The following is a 17,919-nucleotide window of genomic DNA, read 5'->3' as shown; positions in this document are numbered from 1 at the left end:
TTAGATAATTGAATAGTAGTTTAAATTATAATCTTTTTTTTTTTTTACCTCTAACAAACTTTTTTTCTTTTATGTATTTCAGTGAAAGAGAGATACAGAGATATATGCCAGAGTACTGCTCAGCTCTAGCTTATGGCGGTGCTGCAGACTGAACCTTGAATGACAGGGCCTCGGCCATGCAGATCTTTTTTTTTTTTTTTTTTTTTTTTTATTTAAGAAAGGATTAATTAACAAAACCATAGGGTAGGAGGGGTACAACTCCACACAATTCCCACCGCCCAAGGCCATGCAGATCTTTTGTATAACCACTATGCTACTTCCCCAGCCCTCTGGAAAACTCTAATTTCTATAACTCTTCCTGGCCTCTGTAGCTGCTTCTATGTGCTGTTCTCTTTGCCTGCATTTGAGACTTTAAACTTTGAGAACATTGTGCTTTTGAAGCTTGTTAATGCTGTGAACAGATTTGTGTAGGTGGTGAGAAAATTATTTTACTTTCTCTCACTTGGTAAGCTTGATTCATGAGACAGTTTGCACTCAGAAAACCCCAGGATTTCAAACATTAAATCAATTACAGTTTTTCAGTATTACTCATATCATAAAAACTGTACATGTAGTTTAATTGCTAATTCAGTTTTTTTTTTTTAACTCTGAGTGTCCATTAATATCTTATGATAGCTTCAGGATACTATTAAAATGCTGTATAAACATTAAAATCCAAGATGGCTGAAATGAGGCTCTTCTGAGGAACTTCTATTAGGTTTAGAGGATGGCTTAGGCCTGGACCTGTTATCATAGTTCAGTGTTTTTCTATTGAACAACTTCTCTGAATGTGAAGGGATGTATGGACACATGAGTAATCTTATGTTAATATTACAGACTAATCAGGAGGAGAGGAGAACTAACTCAGAGTTGTTCTAATAATTCTCATTTGTTGGCTTTCATATCAGTAGTTCACTTTGACGCTCTGATGGCATGTTGAGGTCTTAAGTTCTTAGAATCCCTTTTTCCTTTACAGAATTTTAAAGCTAAATGAAGTAGAAAATAATAGTGCCCAGCATCAGATCTCTGAGGATTTTGTCATTTTGGCCAACAGGGAGAAGAACAAAGTAAGTCAGGAGTACTTTAAAATTCTTTGTGTATTACTGTCTTTATGTATAAGAATACAATATATAAATATGTTTGCCTCTTAGTGTACTTGAGAAAAATAACAATAACAATAAATAATCCTATAGAAACCTGTTCATTTTGCCAATATTGCCCACTGGTCTTAGTTCCTTGTGCATATGATAAACAAATGATATTTGAAGAGAGTTGATTATGGAATTAATCTTTTACTTTGTCTCCTTTCTGGGAGTCTGTTTTAGTATTTTGATTGATGAACAATTGACTTTTGGCTTTCATTAATTGTGTTAATGTAGAGCTAGTTGGGGTAGATTTTTTTTTTTTTTTTAAGACATGAACCATGCTGTAACTCCAGATGGTCTTTTTCCTTTAGTATACAGATTAAGAACATGAAGAAAACCATGCAGAGGGAATTTCCAAATGCAGACCTACTTTCATTTGTTATACTATATTAAGGCAGAATTGGAGGGATGAATAAAGTAACAAATCTGTAACTTTGTGTTTATTTTTCTTGTCTATTTTCATATTTTTTCCAGTTTAAAAAAGACCTTTGCTATAAGAAAGTATTTTTACTAGTTGAAGGATTGGAAATCTGATTCAGAATTTGCTCAGTTGAAGAAAAAAAAATGTGAATGTTGACAAAGGGTTAGATCATATTATCAAGTTTTTTAAAATACAATTGTGCCACTGAATGAATATGATAGAAATTGTCTTATTTTTTATTTCTCTCCATATGATAGAATGAAAACTTATTCACTGTTACATCTTCTGGACGAGTAGTAAAAAAAAGTTTTAACCTTTTGGATGATGACCCAGAACAAGAGGTATCAATTTTAATTAGCCAGAGATTTAAAAAAAAAAAAAAAAAAAAAAAAAAAAAAAAAACTACTGTGTACTTGTCTTGTGCATTTTATTTTATTTTTTATGCCAGGGAATGAACTCAGGGTCTCACATATGTGCAATACTGCTGAGTAACCTCTCAGACCCATTTATTTATGAGAAAGATAGGAGGAGACACAGAGAGAGAGAGAACCAGACATCACTCTGGTACATGATTGAACTCAGGACCTCATGCTTAAGAGTCTAGTGCTTTATCCACTAGATCACCAGTTTTCTCAATCTTTATTTAAGGAGAGGAAAAAAGAGGCAATAGAGGGGGAGATATAGATACAAAGAGAGGGCAAGCCCCGTAGCACTATTCTACCACCAGTGGATCTTCTCTGGTAAGGCCCATGGCATCCCCATGTGGTACTGGAACTTGAACCCAGGACCTTGTGCATGGTAAGGTGTGTATTCAACCAGGTGACCTATCTCATGGCCCTGTCTTGTTCCTATACCCAGAGAATACGTTTGAGGTATTCCATGTAAATTCTTTTTTCCTTTTGAATCATAAATATTGAGAAAAGGGAAGATTGATGGATATTAGTGTTTTGATACCTTCCCCTATCTCCCCCCTTCTCTGTATGAAATAGAAGGAATGAAAAGAAGGATAGCAAATACTCCTGTATATATTGTTTCATTAGAAAAGTCTTGGCACATTTTTGCATAGCAAAACATGGAGAAAACACATCATAATTTTTCTAACAAGCTGATAGTATGTGCACAGGTTACCAGATATTCTTGACATGGCTTTCTTTTTTGGCTTAAGAACCTCCTGAGCATATTAGGAAGTGTTCAGGATTTAAAGCTGAACTTCATGTATGTTGATCTATCTGGGAGTCATCTCAGGAGTAGCAGTTGACTATTTTTTTGAGTTTGGAGAAACTCTCATTTTCTGTCATAGTAGAAAAATCTTAGAAATAAGTACAGAAGGGCTGGGCAGTGGCATAGTGGGTTAAGCGCACAAAGCGCAAGGACAGGCGTAAGGATACTGGTTCGAGTCTCCAGCTCCCCACCTGCAGGGGAGTCACTTCACAGATGGTGAAGCAGGTCTGCAGGTGTCTATCTTTCTCTTCCCCCCCCTCTGTCTTCCCCTCCTCTCTCCATTTCTCTCTGTCCAACAACAATTACATTTCTATCCAACAACAATAACAACAATGACAACAATAATAGGAACAACAATAGTAAACAACAAGGGCAACAAAAGGGAAAAAAATAGCCTCCAGGAGTAGTGGATTCTTAGTGCAGACACCGAGCCCCAGCAATAACTGTGGAGGCAAAAAAAAAAAAAAAAAGTATAGAAAGAAGACACACTAAACTGTGTTTAGTTTACTGCACCAAAGTAAGGGACTCTAGGGGTAGGGATTAGGATGGGGGCCTTTTAGGTCCTAGTGCTTGATGGTAGTGAGAGTGTTTTGCAGAAAACTGAGAAATTTTACCCATGTATGTACTATAAGCCATTAATCCTCCCCCCCCCCAATAAAAAAAGGACCAAAAATGAATAAATGCCAGAGAACCATCTTAGTCGGTAGAATGCTGGATTTGTATGCATGGAACTTGTGGTTGGAATTCAGTGGAACAGTGGCTTCTCTCTTCCTGTCTGTCACCCCCTTAAATAAAGTTAAGTCATTAAAAATAAATAAACCTTTCTAAAAAAAAAAAATGAACTCAGAAAGAAAGAAAGAAAATTGCAGTATACTTTAGCTGAGGTTTATATAGATTTGGTTCTGTTTGTTAAATCAGTAGGGTAGTGCTTAAATTGTAAAAATGTTGAAGCTGGTTTTTTTTTTTTTTTTTTTTTGCCTCCAGGGTTATTGCTGGGGCTCATTGCCAGCACTATGAATCCACTGCTCCTGGAGGCTATTATTTCCCCTTTGTTGCTCTTGCTGTTTTACCGTTGTGGTTATTATTATTATTGTTGTTGTTTTTGGGTAGGACAGAGAGAAATAGAGAGAAGAGGGGAAGACGGGGGAGAGAGAGATAGACACCTACAGATCTGCTTCACCGCCTGTGAAGCAGCTCCCCTACAGGTGGGGAGCTGGGGGCTTGAACCAGGATCCTTATGCCGGTCCTTGTGCTTCACACCATGTGCGATTAATGCACTGCGCTACCACCCGGTCTCTGAAGCTGATTTTTTATGAGGCATATAAGTAGACACATTTCTACCCATTCTGTTTTTTCTTTCTATGTATTTTTTTTAATTTTTAATTGGTTGTTAATGGTTTGCTACAGATTGTAAGATTACATACAGTGTATAGGTCCATAGCATACCCACCACCAAAGTTCCATCTCCAGAACTTTGTATGCATTTTTATAAGTAATGGGATCAGCAAATTGCAAATGTAGAAATAATCTTACTGAATAACTAGATTTTACCCTTTTCTTCTACTTATCCATCTGTCCCGGGAGACTTTCAAAATTGTGGACTATGAAGACGAGCTGGATTTGCTTTCTGTGGTAGCTGTTACTCAGATAGATACTGAAGGGAAAGCTCATCTGGATTTTCACTGTAATGAATATGGAACTCTGCTTAAAAGTATTCCACTAGTGGAGTCATGGGATGTGGTGAGTAGAACCTATGAAATATGGAAGAGCTTTCTTTATATGTGACATGACCACATAAATTAGTCGGTGGTCCTAAACTCAGGAAAGAATGAGAACTTCTTAAGCATTCCTGCTCTAGGAGCTAAAGGGTTTCCCTTACCAGTGGTCATTTGTAAAAATGGTGCTTTTTGGTTTTTCCTGATAAATATTGTTTATTTCTTTATTATTATTTTGTTTTTCTCACATTTTATCATTTTGGAAAAAATTGAAGAATAATGTACTGTCTTGGTGCCCAGTTATTTTAGTAGAGACCATACATACGCATAGAGATTTTCCTGACACTCTTGGAAGCATTCATTTTCTCTTTTACTGTAACAAATTATTACTAAAGAATGTAAAAGTTATAAAGAGAAGTAGGCTTTGTTTTATGTAATCCTTATTTTATTGATGAAGAATCTGAAAAACGTAGCAACTCAGCCACAACCACACAATGAAATGGTAGCAACACTAGCAACAGATTCTGAGTTCTTAAGTCCAGTGTTCTTTTCGTTCTCAACATTTTTTAATGCTTTTCTCATAAGTAACTAACTAATGACAAACAAGACTATGGGAACTACTGTGACATTCCCTAGCATAAACGTGTGACATTTTAATTAATTTGGCTATGGCAAGAGAAAACTCCACTTGCCTGTGTTTTTCTTATAGACATACAGCCATGAAGTCTACTTTGACAGAGACTTGGTACTACACATAGAACAGAAACCGAACAGAATCTTCAACTGCTATGTTTACCAGATGGTGTGCGACCCTGGGGAAGAAGATGATGACGGAGAAGAAACTGCAAGTACAAGTTGTGAAAAAGAATGAAGTTTAGCAAATTTTTAAAAATCAGATGAGGCTTAGGAGACTTGTAGCCACTCACCCCATCGGTTATGTCCAATTTTCTTTTTTATTCTCTGCAATAGTATATTCTCCAGCATTTTCCAGTAAAGGTCTCATGTTGACTAGATGACTCTGATTTATTTTTTTAAACTATTGCCACAAATGGTGGTGAGGATTCTGTTTTATGTAAAAGTTGTTTTAGAATGACTACCAAAGAAGTCTAGTATTTGGGAGCTCTTACCTAGATGGTAATACACACATAAAATATTGGGAAGCAGAGAAGAAAGTACAGTTCCAGTTGGTAGGGAAGTGTTTAGCATTCTTCTTAAAGGGTACTCTGAAATTTCAGTTACTAAGACTGAGAGGTAAAGATAAAATGAAGCTATAAAGAAAGAGTATGTTCACGTATTCTGTATCCTCTATACCAAACTTTGTTCAAGGATGAAAGCTGTATCTGTGATGTGAAAGCATACTTTTGAGCCAAAAATGTCATCCAGGTGTCTTTTAATCTTGTGTGTGCATAGATACTTTGTATTTGTGTTGAATATCAAAAACTGGCTGTATTTCAGAAATTAATCTTTTTCTCCCTTAGATGTCCACTTAATGTTTCTGTTATTTAGTTGTGTTTCTTTTATAGATAAATGTAAAAGATTCTAAGTATACTTTTAGTGAAAATTTTTTACATATAAAAATGTTCTCATTTCAATACTATATTTATTTAATGAATATTTCAGTTCTGTTTAGCGTTAGTTTTATATCTGTAGAATAAGGTAAAGGCATTTTGCGTCCTCCCATCTCTGCTCCTGTGTAAGAATAGATCAACTGGGAATTATTAGCAGCTTAGGAACTGACTGTTAAGCTAGAAAAAGCTTTTGGTTCTATCGTAGTTGTAAAATGAGTATTTTTTCCTTCTTTGTTAAAATCCATCTAAACATTCCTTAAACTAGATAGTCACTCTTCAGTAGATATAAAAACAAATGGGAGAAAATGCTTTTTTATGCTTTCTAGTTGAGAAATTCAGGTGCTTGTAATCCAAGTGTTCAATACATTTCTGTGGTATAACCTGAGAAGAATAACATTAAACTAAAAAGGGACTGAAGCAAGTTATTTATTTATTTATTTGTTTGTTTGTTTATTTTGCTGATTCAGATTTAAGATTAAAATTAGAAATTTTTAGCTTAAATGATTTAAAATTACTGAGTTTTGCCTTTCATTTTGACTTGATTCCATATTAAGAATGATGTAAATTCTGCCCTTGAAGTTCACAGATAAATTTCAAACTTATGTTCAACAGGGCTGAGGAAAAAAACAGTCATTCTACAGTCACGAAGTTAGAAGAAGGAGAAAAAAATTAAATAAGAAGCAGAGTCTATAAATTTAAAAGAAGTAAAGGGAGCAAAATTTGAAAGGAGATTGCTAACATTTTCAATTAATGGAAAATATATGGGAGCCGGTGGTGGCACACCTGGTTGAGCACACGTTACAATGTTCAAGGACCTGGGTTTGAGTTCCCAACCCCAAGGTGCAGAGGGAAAGCTTTGTAAGTGGTGAAGCAGTACTGCAGTTGTCTCTCTGTCTCTCTCTCCCTCTTTCCTCTCAATTTCTGGCTGTCTCTGTCCAATAAATAAAGATAAAACCAAAAAATTATGGGAGTCGGGCGGTAGCACAGCGGGCTAAGCGCAGGTGGTGCAAAGCGCAAGGACTGGCATAAGGATCCCGGTTCAAGCCCCTGGCTCCTCACCTGCAGGGGAGTTGCTTCACAAGTGGTGAAGCAGGTCTGCAGATATCTGTCCTTCTCTCCCCCTCTCTGTCTTCCCCTCCTCTCTCCATTTCTCTCTGTCCTAACAGCGACGACATCAATAACAACAATAACTACAACAACAACAAAAAAGAACAAGGACAACAAAAGGGAAAATAAATAAATAAATGTTTTTTTAAAAAGCCAAAAAATTAAAAAGAAAATATTTGTGAACTAAAAACAAATCTTTCTGATTTTGATCCTGTGTATAATGGCCAGCTGGGAAAGTAGAAGTGGTTACCTCATGAGCAAGATAAAATAATCTTAACATATTAGATTCTAGTATTTTTATATCTCCTAATTGAAAAAATAAAGCTAGTTCTCATTTTATGCAGATTTAATATGTAATACTTTACATTTTTAGGCCATTTTAGAAGCACGATTTTGGTTACAAAGCTTTTAAATATTTATGATCTACTAAACAAAATTTCCCAAAACTCCAAATAGACACTAATGAATCTGCATCTTGAAAATGAACTTGGTAAGAGGAGATAGATTAAAAATACTAGGGAAAGGAAGAAGTCAGTATTACATAGGCTTCAGGGCAGATGTAGTGCTATGTAAAAGCAGAAAAGTTATTCTCTATTTCTAATAGAGTTTTCAGAAAAGGATGTTGTTAGACCTTGACCTCACCAGCTTCTTTCAAAGGTTTTTTTGTTTCTTTGTTTCCCTTTAAGTCATTGCCATCTTTTGATGAAATTATAGAAATGAACTCATCTATTCAGAAAGGCATCTGAGATTCTTTATCTGCATTTGTGCTAGGGCAGGTAGGTGAAATACTTCTAGTTTAAATATGATGACCACTAAGAAACTCTTAATCTTTCACTACTGCCAAATTTCAGACTAAATCAGAATCTGCATGTCAGTCATATGGGCCAGGTAGAATATGTACTAGCTTGAAACACAGAGATTTGCGGACATTGTAGCAAACAGTTAACAGGACAAGCATCTGCTACTTCGTTTCTTCTTTTAATATTTACTTTATTTAGGATAGAGAAAGAGAAACTGAGAGGGAGGGGGAATTAGGACAGGAGAGAAAGAAAGACACCTACAGCGCTGCTTCATCACTTAAGGCTTCCCCTATGGAAGTGGGAGCCAGTGAAGTGAAGTTGGGTCCTTGATCATTGGCACATGTGCTCTCTGCCAGGTGTACTAGGCCCCTGCTACTTCATGTCAATAAATTGTAACATAAGAAATGTGAGGTATGTTGTTAAGAGATCATTGCAGAGAGAGAGAGAGAGAGAGGAAAAGAGTGAGAGAAGGGGAAGGAAAGGTAGGAGGGAGGAAGGAAGAAAATATGCCTAAACATAGAAAAGACCGCAGGAGAGCATGGCGAATTCACAGATAGCACACACAGCAGGCAGTAATGTAGCTCGCTTCCCGGAGAAGTATGGGCTGCCCAGCTTCCCACACTGGCGCAGCGGCTCATTCTGACCAAGGGCAGGTGACAGAACTGTCATACTCTGGGGGAGGAGGGGTTTGTCGTTAATATCCTCCTGCCTTCCCATAATTGCCCCGCCCCCCTATCTGTAGTTAGTTGACTTAGAAGCTTTAGCTTTGTACCATCTACCTAACTGGTGCTAATGAAAGGCATAAAACACTGGTAACATTCCTGAAGATTTGACTCAAGAAGGAGTGGGGCTGGGCAGCTTCTTTCAGCACTTTCAGCTGTTAAGCTGTTGAGGATATTTCTGCATGTCAGTCCTTGATCTAAAACTATATTCACTATCAATACAAGATTGTACTTTAGTTTTCTAAAACATATCTCACAAGACATCCTATCATAATTACTATTTAAACTACCTAGTGAGATGATACTGTTCTAGTAAAATTAAGTTACACATTCTCTATCAAATTAATGTTCTCTTCACTTTTAAAAAATAACATTTATTGAGTATTTTCTACCTACGGATCACTGTAATTCATGCAAAATTAACTATCACATTTAGCAAAGAAAAATAACAATATAGAGTATGAACTACCACTGTTGTCTTTCATTTTATAAATATGGAAGCTAATTTACCCAGTGTCCCACAACTGATAAATACAGAGGTGGGAATCCAGTTTTATTGACACAAAATTATGCCAAATTTTTTCCACAGTTCTCACAAGGCAAAGGATAGTATTATTTTTATTCCATATATAGCATACTGACAATTACAATATTAGATTCATAGAAAATGCCTAGTAGACATTTTTAATGATTAGATTTTCAAATTTTGGATAGTGTTTGAATGAGCTATCAAGGGCATATTCACACATGTAATTTAAAAGATAGTTTTTCATTCAATGATTAAAAGTCATTTTAGAAGAGGTATACAGAACAGTATTTTCATCCTGTTTGTGATGATAATAAAAAAAACAGTATTAGGTACAATTCTCAATGTAACCTGACTTCCGTTTCAATAACTGTTCTTATGTTTTCTAGCCTTTCTTACCATCTTTAAATACACCATCTGCCTTTTAGAATCCTAGGGAAAATTCAGGTACTAATCTTGTTTCACTGTGTTGCTAACTGAATTTCTGACAACAGGTAAGAAAGATGAAGCAAATGGTGAAAAAGATGAGACCAACTGAGCACTTTCATCATTTTACTGTGAAATTTTCCAACATAGAGCAGCCATATGGGAATGTATAGCAAATCCCCAAGTGCTGACTGTGGATTCTACATTTTACTCTGCATGTTTGACTGCTTACCTATCTGTTACTTTTATGAAGCAAATAAAATAAATAAAAAGTCAAATAAAATTCAAGAGTTGGTATACTTCCCTCTTTAACATTCAAATCACTAAATAAGGTTTCATATTGTCTAGCTTTTCTAATTTTTTTAATGTGTACTTACATGCAGTGAAATGCAAATGCTTGGTGTAAGTTTACTGAATCTTTGCAAATGCATGCACCTGTAACCCAAACCCTTTTGAAAATATAGAACATTGCAGCTATTCCAGAAAGTCTCCTCATGTTCCTTCCAAGTCAATCCTCACTCCTCAGATATTACTTGCATTTTACCTCACAGATTAAATTTGCCTGGTGTTGTCTGGAAAGTGGCGCAGTGGATAAACTCTTGGACTATTAAGCCCAGCAGCACATCTACCAAAGTGACGTCTGGTTCTTTCTCTCCTATCTTTCTCACTAATAAAAAATTTTAAATTAATTAATTTCCCTGGCCGAAAACTTCACATAAATGAAATCATGAAAAGCATAACTTTTTTGAAAAAAATTTATAGGGGTTCAGGCTGTAGTGCAGCGGGTTAAGCGCATATGGCGCAAAACTCAAGGATCCCAGTTCGAGCCCCCAGCTCCCCACCTGCGGGGGGTTGCTTCACAAGCAATGAAGCAGGTCTGCAGGTGTCTATCCTCTCCCCATCTCTGTCTTCCCCTCCTTTCTCCATTTCTCTGTCCTATCCGGCAATAACAACATCAATAACAACAATAATAATAACCACAACAATGATAAAAAACAAGAACAACAAAAAAGGAAAATAATTTTTTAAAAATTAAAAAAAAATTGTATAGATTGTAAGATTACAATGTATAGTTCTACACCACACCCACCACCAAAGTTCTGAATCCCTACCTTCCCAAAGATAACCACAGTAGTTCTCACAAGTCTTATAAACAGTTAAAGCATAACTCCTTTCAACATAGCATGTTTAAATTAATTTGTACCCATGTGTCTGGTTCATTCATTTTTATTGTTGACTATCCTTTTGCATGAGTATGTCACAAGTTTTTTTGTTTTCACTTTTCTTGTTGATGGCACATAGAAAAGTTTCTGCTTTTTTATAAATAGTGTTGCTGTGATCATTTAAAATTTTTTATTTATAATTTATAGTGGGTTACAAAACTGTAAGATTACAGGGAATAGTTCCACATTGCACCTACCACCAAAGTGCTGTACCCAGCCCACCCACCTCCCAAAGATAATCACCATAGTTTTCACAAAATCTTATCAACATTTTGTTTGCTTCTGACTTCTTTTTGTTGTTGGGGAAGGGGGGGCTGTTAGTTTTTATAAGTTCATGTGTATCAGTTCTCTAGATTCCACATGAGTGAAAACATCTGGTAGTTATCTTTCATTTATTATTTCTCTAAGCATAATCACTTCCAGCTCCATTCATTTTGTCCCAAAGGACACAATATTGTCTTTTTTATATCAGAGTGGCATTCTGTGGAGTATATAGCCCATAACTCCTTTAGCCAGTCACCTGTTGATGAGCATTTAGGCTGCTGCTTTTTTCTTAATTGATTTAATATTGATCAACAAGACCATAGGATAAGAGGGGTACAATTCCATGCAATTCCTGCCACCAGAGTTCTGTATCCAGTCCCCTCCATTGGAAGCTTTCCTGTTCTTTATTCCTCTAGGAGCATGGACCAAGGATCATTATGGGGAGCAGAAGGTAGGAGGTCTGACTTCTATAAATGTTTATCCACTGGACATGGGTGTTGGCAGGTCGATCCATACTCCCAGCCTTTTTTTATCATTCTCTAATGGGGCAAGGCTCTAGAGAGGTGGCGTTCCAGGGTACATTGGTGAGGTCGTCTGTCCAGTGAAGTCAGGTTGGTGTCATGATAGCATCTGCAACTTGGGGGTTTTGGAAAAGCTGAGGTTCTTTTGAAAAGCTGTTTCAGGGAGGGGGGGGTAGCGCAGCAGGTTAAGCGCACGTGGCGCAAAGTGCAAGGACCCGTGTAAGGATCCCGTTGGAGCCCCAGTTCCCCACCTGCAGGGGAGTCGCGTCATAGGCAGTGAGACAGGTTTGCAGGTATCTTATCTTTCTCTCTGTCTTCCCCTCCTCTCTCCATTTCTCTCTGTCCTATCTAACAACAACGACATCAATAACAACAACAATAAAAAACAAGGACAACAAAAGGGAAAATAAAAAGAAAAGCTGTTTCAGGCACTTACTGGCAGAAGATATACCATGATCGCAAAGGTGGTTTTCCCAGGGTGAGACTTAGCTATTGCACTCCAGGTGTGCTAACCCCTGTGATTTCCCCAAATGTGGGAAACTCAACTGCATAATGTGTGGTAGTGGGGGTCTGCGTTCACACTCTCCAGTTAGAAAAAAAGTTTCAGGGGTCTCAAGACCATCTTCAAGTGGACAAGTTTCCTAGAAGGACTCACAAAGCTTGGCAGGTTATAATATTATAGCTCAAGTTTATGCTGTAAAAAGATAGAGCAAGGCTGCTTCTACTCTGGCTATTGTAAATAATAGCTGTGAACATAGGGGCAAATATGTCCCTTCAAATTAGTGTTTACATGTTCTTTGGATAAATGCCGAAAAGAGATTGCTGGATCATAAGGTAATAATCACTTTTATTTGTTTAAGGAATCTCCATACTGTCTGATTTCAAAGGGGCGGCTATGAACATTCTTATACATTTTGGGGGACCATTCAAAGCCAGGTCCTTGAGCATTGCAACATGTGTGCTCAACTAGGTGCACTACCACCCGGCCCCTTGTAAGATTATTTTAAGACCTGTTACATATGCCAGTAGTTTCTTCCTTTTTATTGATAAGTGGTAATTGACTGTGTATAATCACACTTTACACATTTATTGAATAAATAAATAAATAAAGCTACTGTGAACATTCTTTGTGTGGACATTTGCTTTAAAGTTTGCAGAGATGATCCCCAGGATGTGGGGAACCACACAGCATTGACACCATTCATGCAAAGTGAATTTTGTTCAAGCTTGAGTTTGCCTTATTCTGGGCAATTTCATACTTTGCTGATTCTGGAGACTCTTGACTATGCATCCTATTAGCCAGGAGCGACTAATAAGAGCAGTCCCAGGAGTCCGGCAGTAGCACAGCAGGCTAAGCGCAGGTGGCATGAAGAGCAAGGACCCGCGTAAAGATTCCAGTTTGAGCCCGGGCTCCCCACCCGAAGGGGAGTCGCTTCACAAGTATTGAAGCAGGTCTGCAGGTGTCTCTCTGTCTTCCCCTCCTCTCTCTATTTCTCTCTGTCCTATCCAACAATGATGACATCAATAACAACAACAGTAACTACAACAATAAAATGAGCAACAAAAGGGAATAAATAAATACTAAAAAAAAAAAAAGAGCAGTCCCAGAACTGTCCAGTATTTACTCTGAGGCTACATACAGTGACGGTCAATTTCCTGTGTTCCGTGTCCCATATCAGGTCCAAACTTTATCTTCTGGGATCCTTCCCGATCTGTCTAGTGTTATCAGCTTTTAAGTGGAGATCTTGGTTTGTGTTCAGTATTCCATTTTTTTTAAAATAAAGGCACTTAATTCTGATGGTAAAATAATAAACAAAATTGGTCTGTAGACATATATGACTGCTTTCTAGCATATTCATGGGTATACCTACTGAAGCTCAGTTGTGTTTATTTCTAAACTCATTTTTTTTTCCCTCCTGGAAACAGGTTCATTTTCATTTTTTTAAATAATTTTTTTGTTCTTTTATTTTTGTATTTATTTATTTATTTATTTATTTTTAACCAGAGCACAGTTCAGCTCTGGCTTATGGTGGTGCGGCAGATTGAACCTGGGACTTTGGAGCCTCAGGCATGAGAGTCTGTTTGCCTAACCATTATGCTATCTACCCTCCGCCTCTAAACTCCTTTTTTGCTTGTTATGTGTGTTACAGGATTTGTTACACTGACCCAGTGACTATAGCATTCTAAGAAGTAGTTTGCATTTCAAAAATGATTAGCTGCTTTAGAAAGACATTAAAAGGGAGTTGGGCTGTAGCGCAGCGGGTTAAGCGCAGGTGGCGCTAAACTCAAGGACCGGTGTCAGGATCCCGGTTCGAGCCCCCGGCTCCCCACCTGCAGGCAGGTCCCTTCACAGGCAGTGAAGCAGGTCTGCAGGTGTCTGTCTTTCTCTCCCCCTCTCTGTCTTCCCCTCCTTTCTCCATTTCTCTCTGTCCTATCCAACAACAACGACATCAATAATAACTACAACAATAAAACAACAAGGGCAACAAAAGGGAATAAATAAAAGAAAAGAAAAGAAAGACATTAAAGCTAATCATTAAAAATTTTCAAATGGGGAAGCCCCCCGGCTCCCCACCTGCAGGGGAGTCGCTTCACAGGCAGTGAAGCAGGTCTGCAGGTGTCTATCTTTCTCTCCCCCTCTCTGTCTTCCCTTCCTCTCTCCATTTCTTTCTGTCCTATCCAACAACAACGACATCAATAACAACAACAATAAAACAAGGACAACAAAAGGGAATAAATAAAAAAAATTAAAATTTTCAAGTGGGGACTTGGGGGTGGTGCAAATGGTTGAGCACACATGTTACAATACACAAGGACCTGGGTTCAAGCCCCTGGTCCCCACATGCAAGTGGTGAAGCACTATTGTAGATATCTCTGTCTCTCTCCCTATCACCCCCTTTTGATTTCTGGCTATCTCTATCCAATAGATAAATAAAGATAATAATAATGTTAATTGTCAAAGTGGAAATAAGATTAATACATATCAAATAAGGACTATTAGATCCTTCCTATATTGAAGGTTATTATTGTAATCTATAAGCTTTGAATACCCAGAAAAACAAGTTATAGTTTGAGTCTAAGTTTATTCAGAAATGGAAGTCTTGGGAGTCAGGCGGTAGCGCAGTGGGTTAAGCACAGTGGCGCAAAGCGCAAGGACCAGTGTAAGGATCCCGGTTCTAGCCCCGTCTCTCCACCTGCAGGGGAGTCACTTCACAAGTCATGAAGCAGGTCTGCAGGTGTCTTTCTCTCCTCCTCTCTGTCTTCCCCTCCTCTCTCCATTTCTCTCTGTCCTATCCATCAATGACAACATCAATAATTACAACAATAAAACAACAAGGGCAACAAAAGGGAATAAGTAAATAAAAATTTTAAAAAAGAAATGCAAGTCTGGGGACTTCTCTGAAAGAGATGACTCTAGGGGGTTGGGGGTTGGGGGATGGTGCACCTGGTTGAGTGCGCATGTTACAATGTACAAGGACCTGGGTTCAAGTCCCTAGTCCCCACCTGCCTAGGGAAAATTGTATGAGTGTGAAGCAGTGCTACAAATGTCTTTCTGTCTCTCTCCCTCTCTGTCTCCCTATTCCTATTAATTTTTGGCCATTTCTACATAATAATAATATATGTAATGGATTGTATATAATAATAATAATACCCCCGCCCAAAAATACCTTCATTTTCTGGGTGGGATAGATAGCATAATGGTTATGCAAAGAGTCTCTCATGCCTGAGGCTCTGGTGTCCAAGGTTTATGTCCCGTACCACCATACGCCAGAGCTGAGCAGTGCTCTGGTATAAAAATTAAAAAATAAAGATTTTTTTTTTTTTAAAAGAGATAACTCTAGGAGCTAGGAGGGGTATTGTTGGGAACCCACTCTGTAGGTGTGGGTGAGGGAAACAGGCCCCAGCCAGTGGCTTCATGTAGAGCTGGAGAAATAAAACTTCATTTATTCCTATGAGAGAGTATGGGAGAAGTACAAAGATACTTTCAGCATCCCAGTCCAGAACCATTGATGTGTTGCCTAGTCCACAGGTCTTAAATCTGTATCCCCAAGGTTTACATGGATATGAGTTTCACATGCACTGATAACAAATTAATACATATTACTCATTCCTGTGAAATCAATCACTGTTATTCTATACATGTGGACTAATAGACAACAACAAGATGCCTATGGTAAAAGCTTGGGTGAATTTCTGGTTCATGATTAACTTCATCTCAGGCTCTTAAGAATTTCAAAGATGAAGAAGACCAAAGGAACCCTAAAGCAACCAGAAGGACAGAAATAACTACAGTTAGGGCAGAAATAAGTAACATTGAAAATAAGAAAACCATACAAAAAAATCAAGGAAAGTAAATGTTGGTTCTTCAAAAGAGTGAACAAAATCGACAAACCTTTACCCAGACTCACAAAACAAAAAAGGGAGAAGACCCAAATAAATCAGATCATAAATGAAAGAGGAGATATCACAACAGACACCACAGAAGTTCAACATATCATGCGAGGCTTCTATGAACAACTATATGCCACCAAGCTAGAGAATCTGGAAGAAATGGATGATTTCCTAGATACCTGCAAACTTCCAAAACTAAGAAGAAGTGGATAACATGAACAAGGCCCATCACAGCTAATTAAATTGAAACAGTTATCAAAAACCTTCCCAAGGATAAAAGTCCTGGACCAGATGGTTTTACAAATGAATTCTATAAAACTTTCAAAGAATAACTAATACCTCTACTTTTAAAAGTCTTCCAGAAGATTGAAGACACTGAAATACTCCCTTCCAGCTTCTATGAAGCCAACATCACTCTGATACCAAAAGAAGACAGGGACACAGCCAAAAAAGAAAACTACAGACCAGTATCTCTAATGAACATACATACTAAAATATTGAACAAAATTCTAGCCAACAGGATACAGCAGTATATTAAAAGGATTGTTCATCATGACCAAGTGGAGTTTATCCCAGGGATGCAAGGTTGGTTTAATATACTTAAATCAATCAGCGTGATCCACCACATCAACAAAAGCAAGACCAAAAACCACATGGTCATATCAATAGATGCAGAGAAAGCCCTTGACAAAATACAACATCCCTTTATGATCAAAACACAACAAAAAATGGGAATAGATGGAAAATTCCTCAAGGTAGTAGAGTCTATATATAGCAAACCTACAGCCAACATCATACTCAATGATGAAAAACTGGAAGCATTTCCCCTCAGATCAGATACTAGACAGGGCTGCCCACTATCACCATTATTAGTCAACATAGTGTTGGAAGTTCTTGCCATAGCAATCAGGCAGGATCAAGGAATTCAAGGCATACAGATTGGAAGAGAAGAAGTCAAACTCTCCCTATTTGCAGATGAATGATAGTATACAAAGAAAAACCTAAGGAATACAGCAAGAAGCTTTTGGAAATCATCAGGCAATACAGTGAGGTGTCAGGCTACAAAATTAACATTCAAAAGTCAGTGGCATTCCTCTATGCAAACACTAAGAAGATGAAATCTAGAAATCAATTTCTTTTACTATAGCAACAAAAACAATAAAATATCTAGGAATAAACCTAACCAAAGAAGTGAAAGACTTGTATACTGAAAATTATGAGTCACTACAAGGAAATTGAAAAAGACACAAAGAAGTGGAAAGATATTCCATGTTCATGAGTTAGAAGAATTAACATCATCAAAATGAATATACTACCCAGAGCCATCTACAAATTTAATGCTATCCCCATCAAGATCCCAACCACATTTTTAAGGAGAATAAAAAAATGCTACAAATGTTTACCTGGAACCAGAAAAGACCTAGAATTGACAAAACAATCTTGAGGAGAAAGAACAGAACTGGAGGCATCACACTTCCAGATCTCAAATTGTATTATAGGGCCATTGTCATCAAAACTGCTTGGTACTGGAACATGAATAGACACACTGACCAGTGGAATAGAACTGAGAGCCCAAAAGTAAGCCCCCACACCTATGGACATCTTATCTTTGACAAAGGTGCCTAGACTATTAAATGGGGAAAGCAGAGTCTCTTCAACAAATGGTGTTGGAAAAAATAGGTTGAAACATGCAGAAGAATGAAACTGAATCACTATATTTCACCAGATACAAAAGTAAATTCCAAGTGGACCAGGACTTGAATGTTAGACCACAAACTATCAGAGACTTAGAGAAAAATATTGGCAGAACTCTTTTCCACATAAATTTT

General features: G+C 37.4%; 1 protein-coding gene and 1 non-coding gene across 2 annotated transcripts in view; both read left to right on the top strand.

The window, feature by feature from the left end:
* Positions 1 to 8,463, top strand: part of DCAF17 (DDB1 and CUL4 associated factor 17) — a 35,715-nt gene extending 27,252 nt beyond the window's left edge. Inside the window, exons 11-14 of the mRNA XM_007534543.3 lie at positions 1,016 to 1,106; positions 1,863 to 1,946; positions 4,411 to 4,566; positions 5,251 to 8,463. Coding sequence (XP_007534605.1) covers positions 1,016 to 1,106; positions 1,863 to 1,946; positions 4,411 to 4,566; positions 5,251 to 5,412 — 493 coding nt within the window. The 3' untranslated portion in view covers positions 5,413 to 8,463. The remainder of the gene's footprint in view (positions 1 to 1,015; positions 1,107 to 1,862; positions 1,947 to 4,410; positions 4,567 to 5,250) is intronic.
* A 3,663-nt stretch (positions 8,464 to 12,126) lies between these two features.
* On the top strand, positions 12,127 to 12,287 carry LOC132534455 (U1 spliceosomal RNA). Its single transcript, XR_009546180.1, has one exon. It is a non-coding gene; the product is annotated as a U1 spliceosomal RNA (small nuclear RNA).
* The last annotated feature ends 5,632 nt before the right edge of the window (positions 12,288 to 17,919 follow it).

Source organism: Erinaceus europaeus, chromosome 18 (genome assembly GCF_950295315.1).
Source record: "Erinaceus europaeus chromosome 18, mEriEur2.1, whole genome shotgun sequence".
Taxonomy (NCBI): Eukaryota; Metazoa; Chordata; class Mammalia; order Eulipotyphla; family Erinaceidae; genus Erinaceus; species Erinaceus europaeus.
The sequence above is the reverse complement of the archived record's forward strand: the minus strand, read 5'-3'. Positions and strand labels throughout refer to the sequence as shown.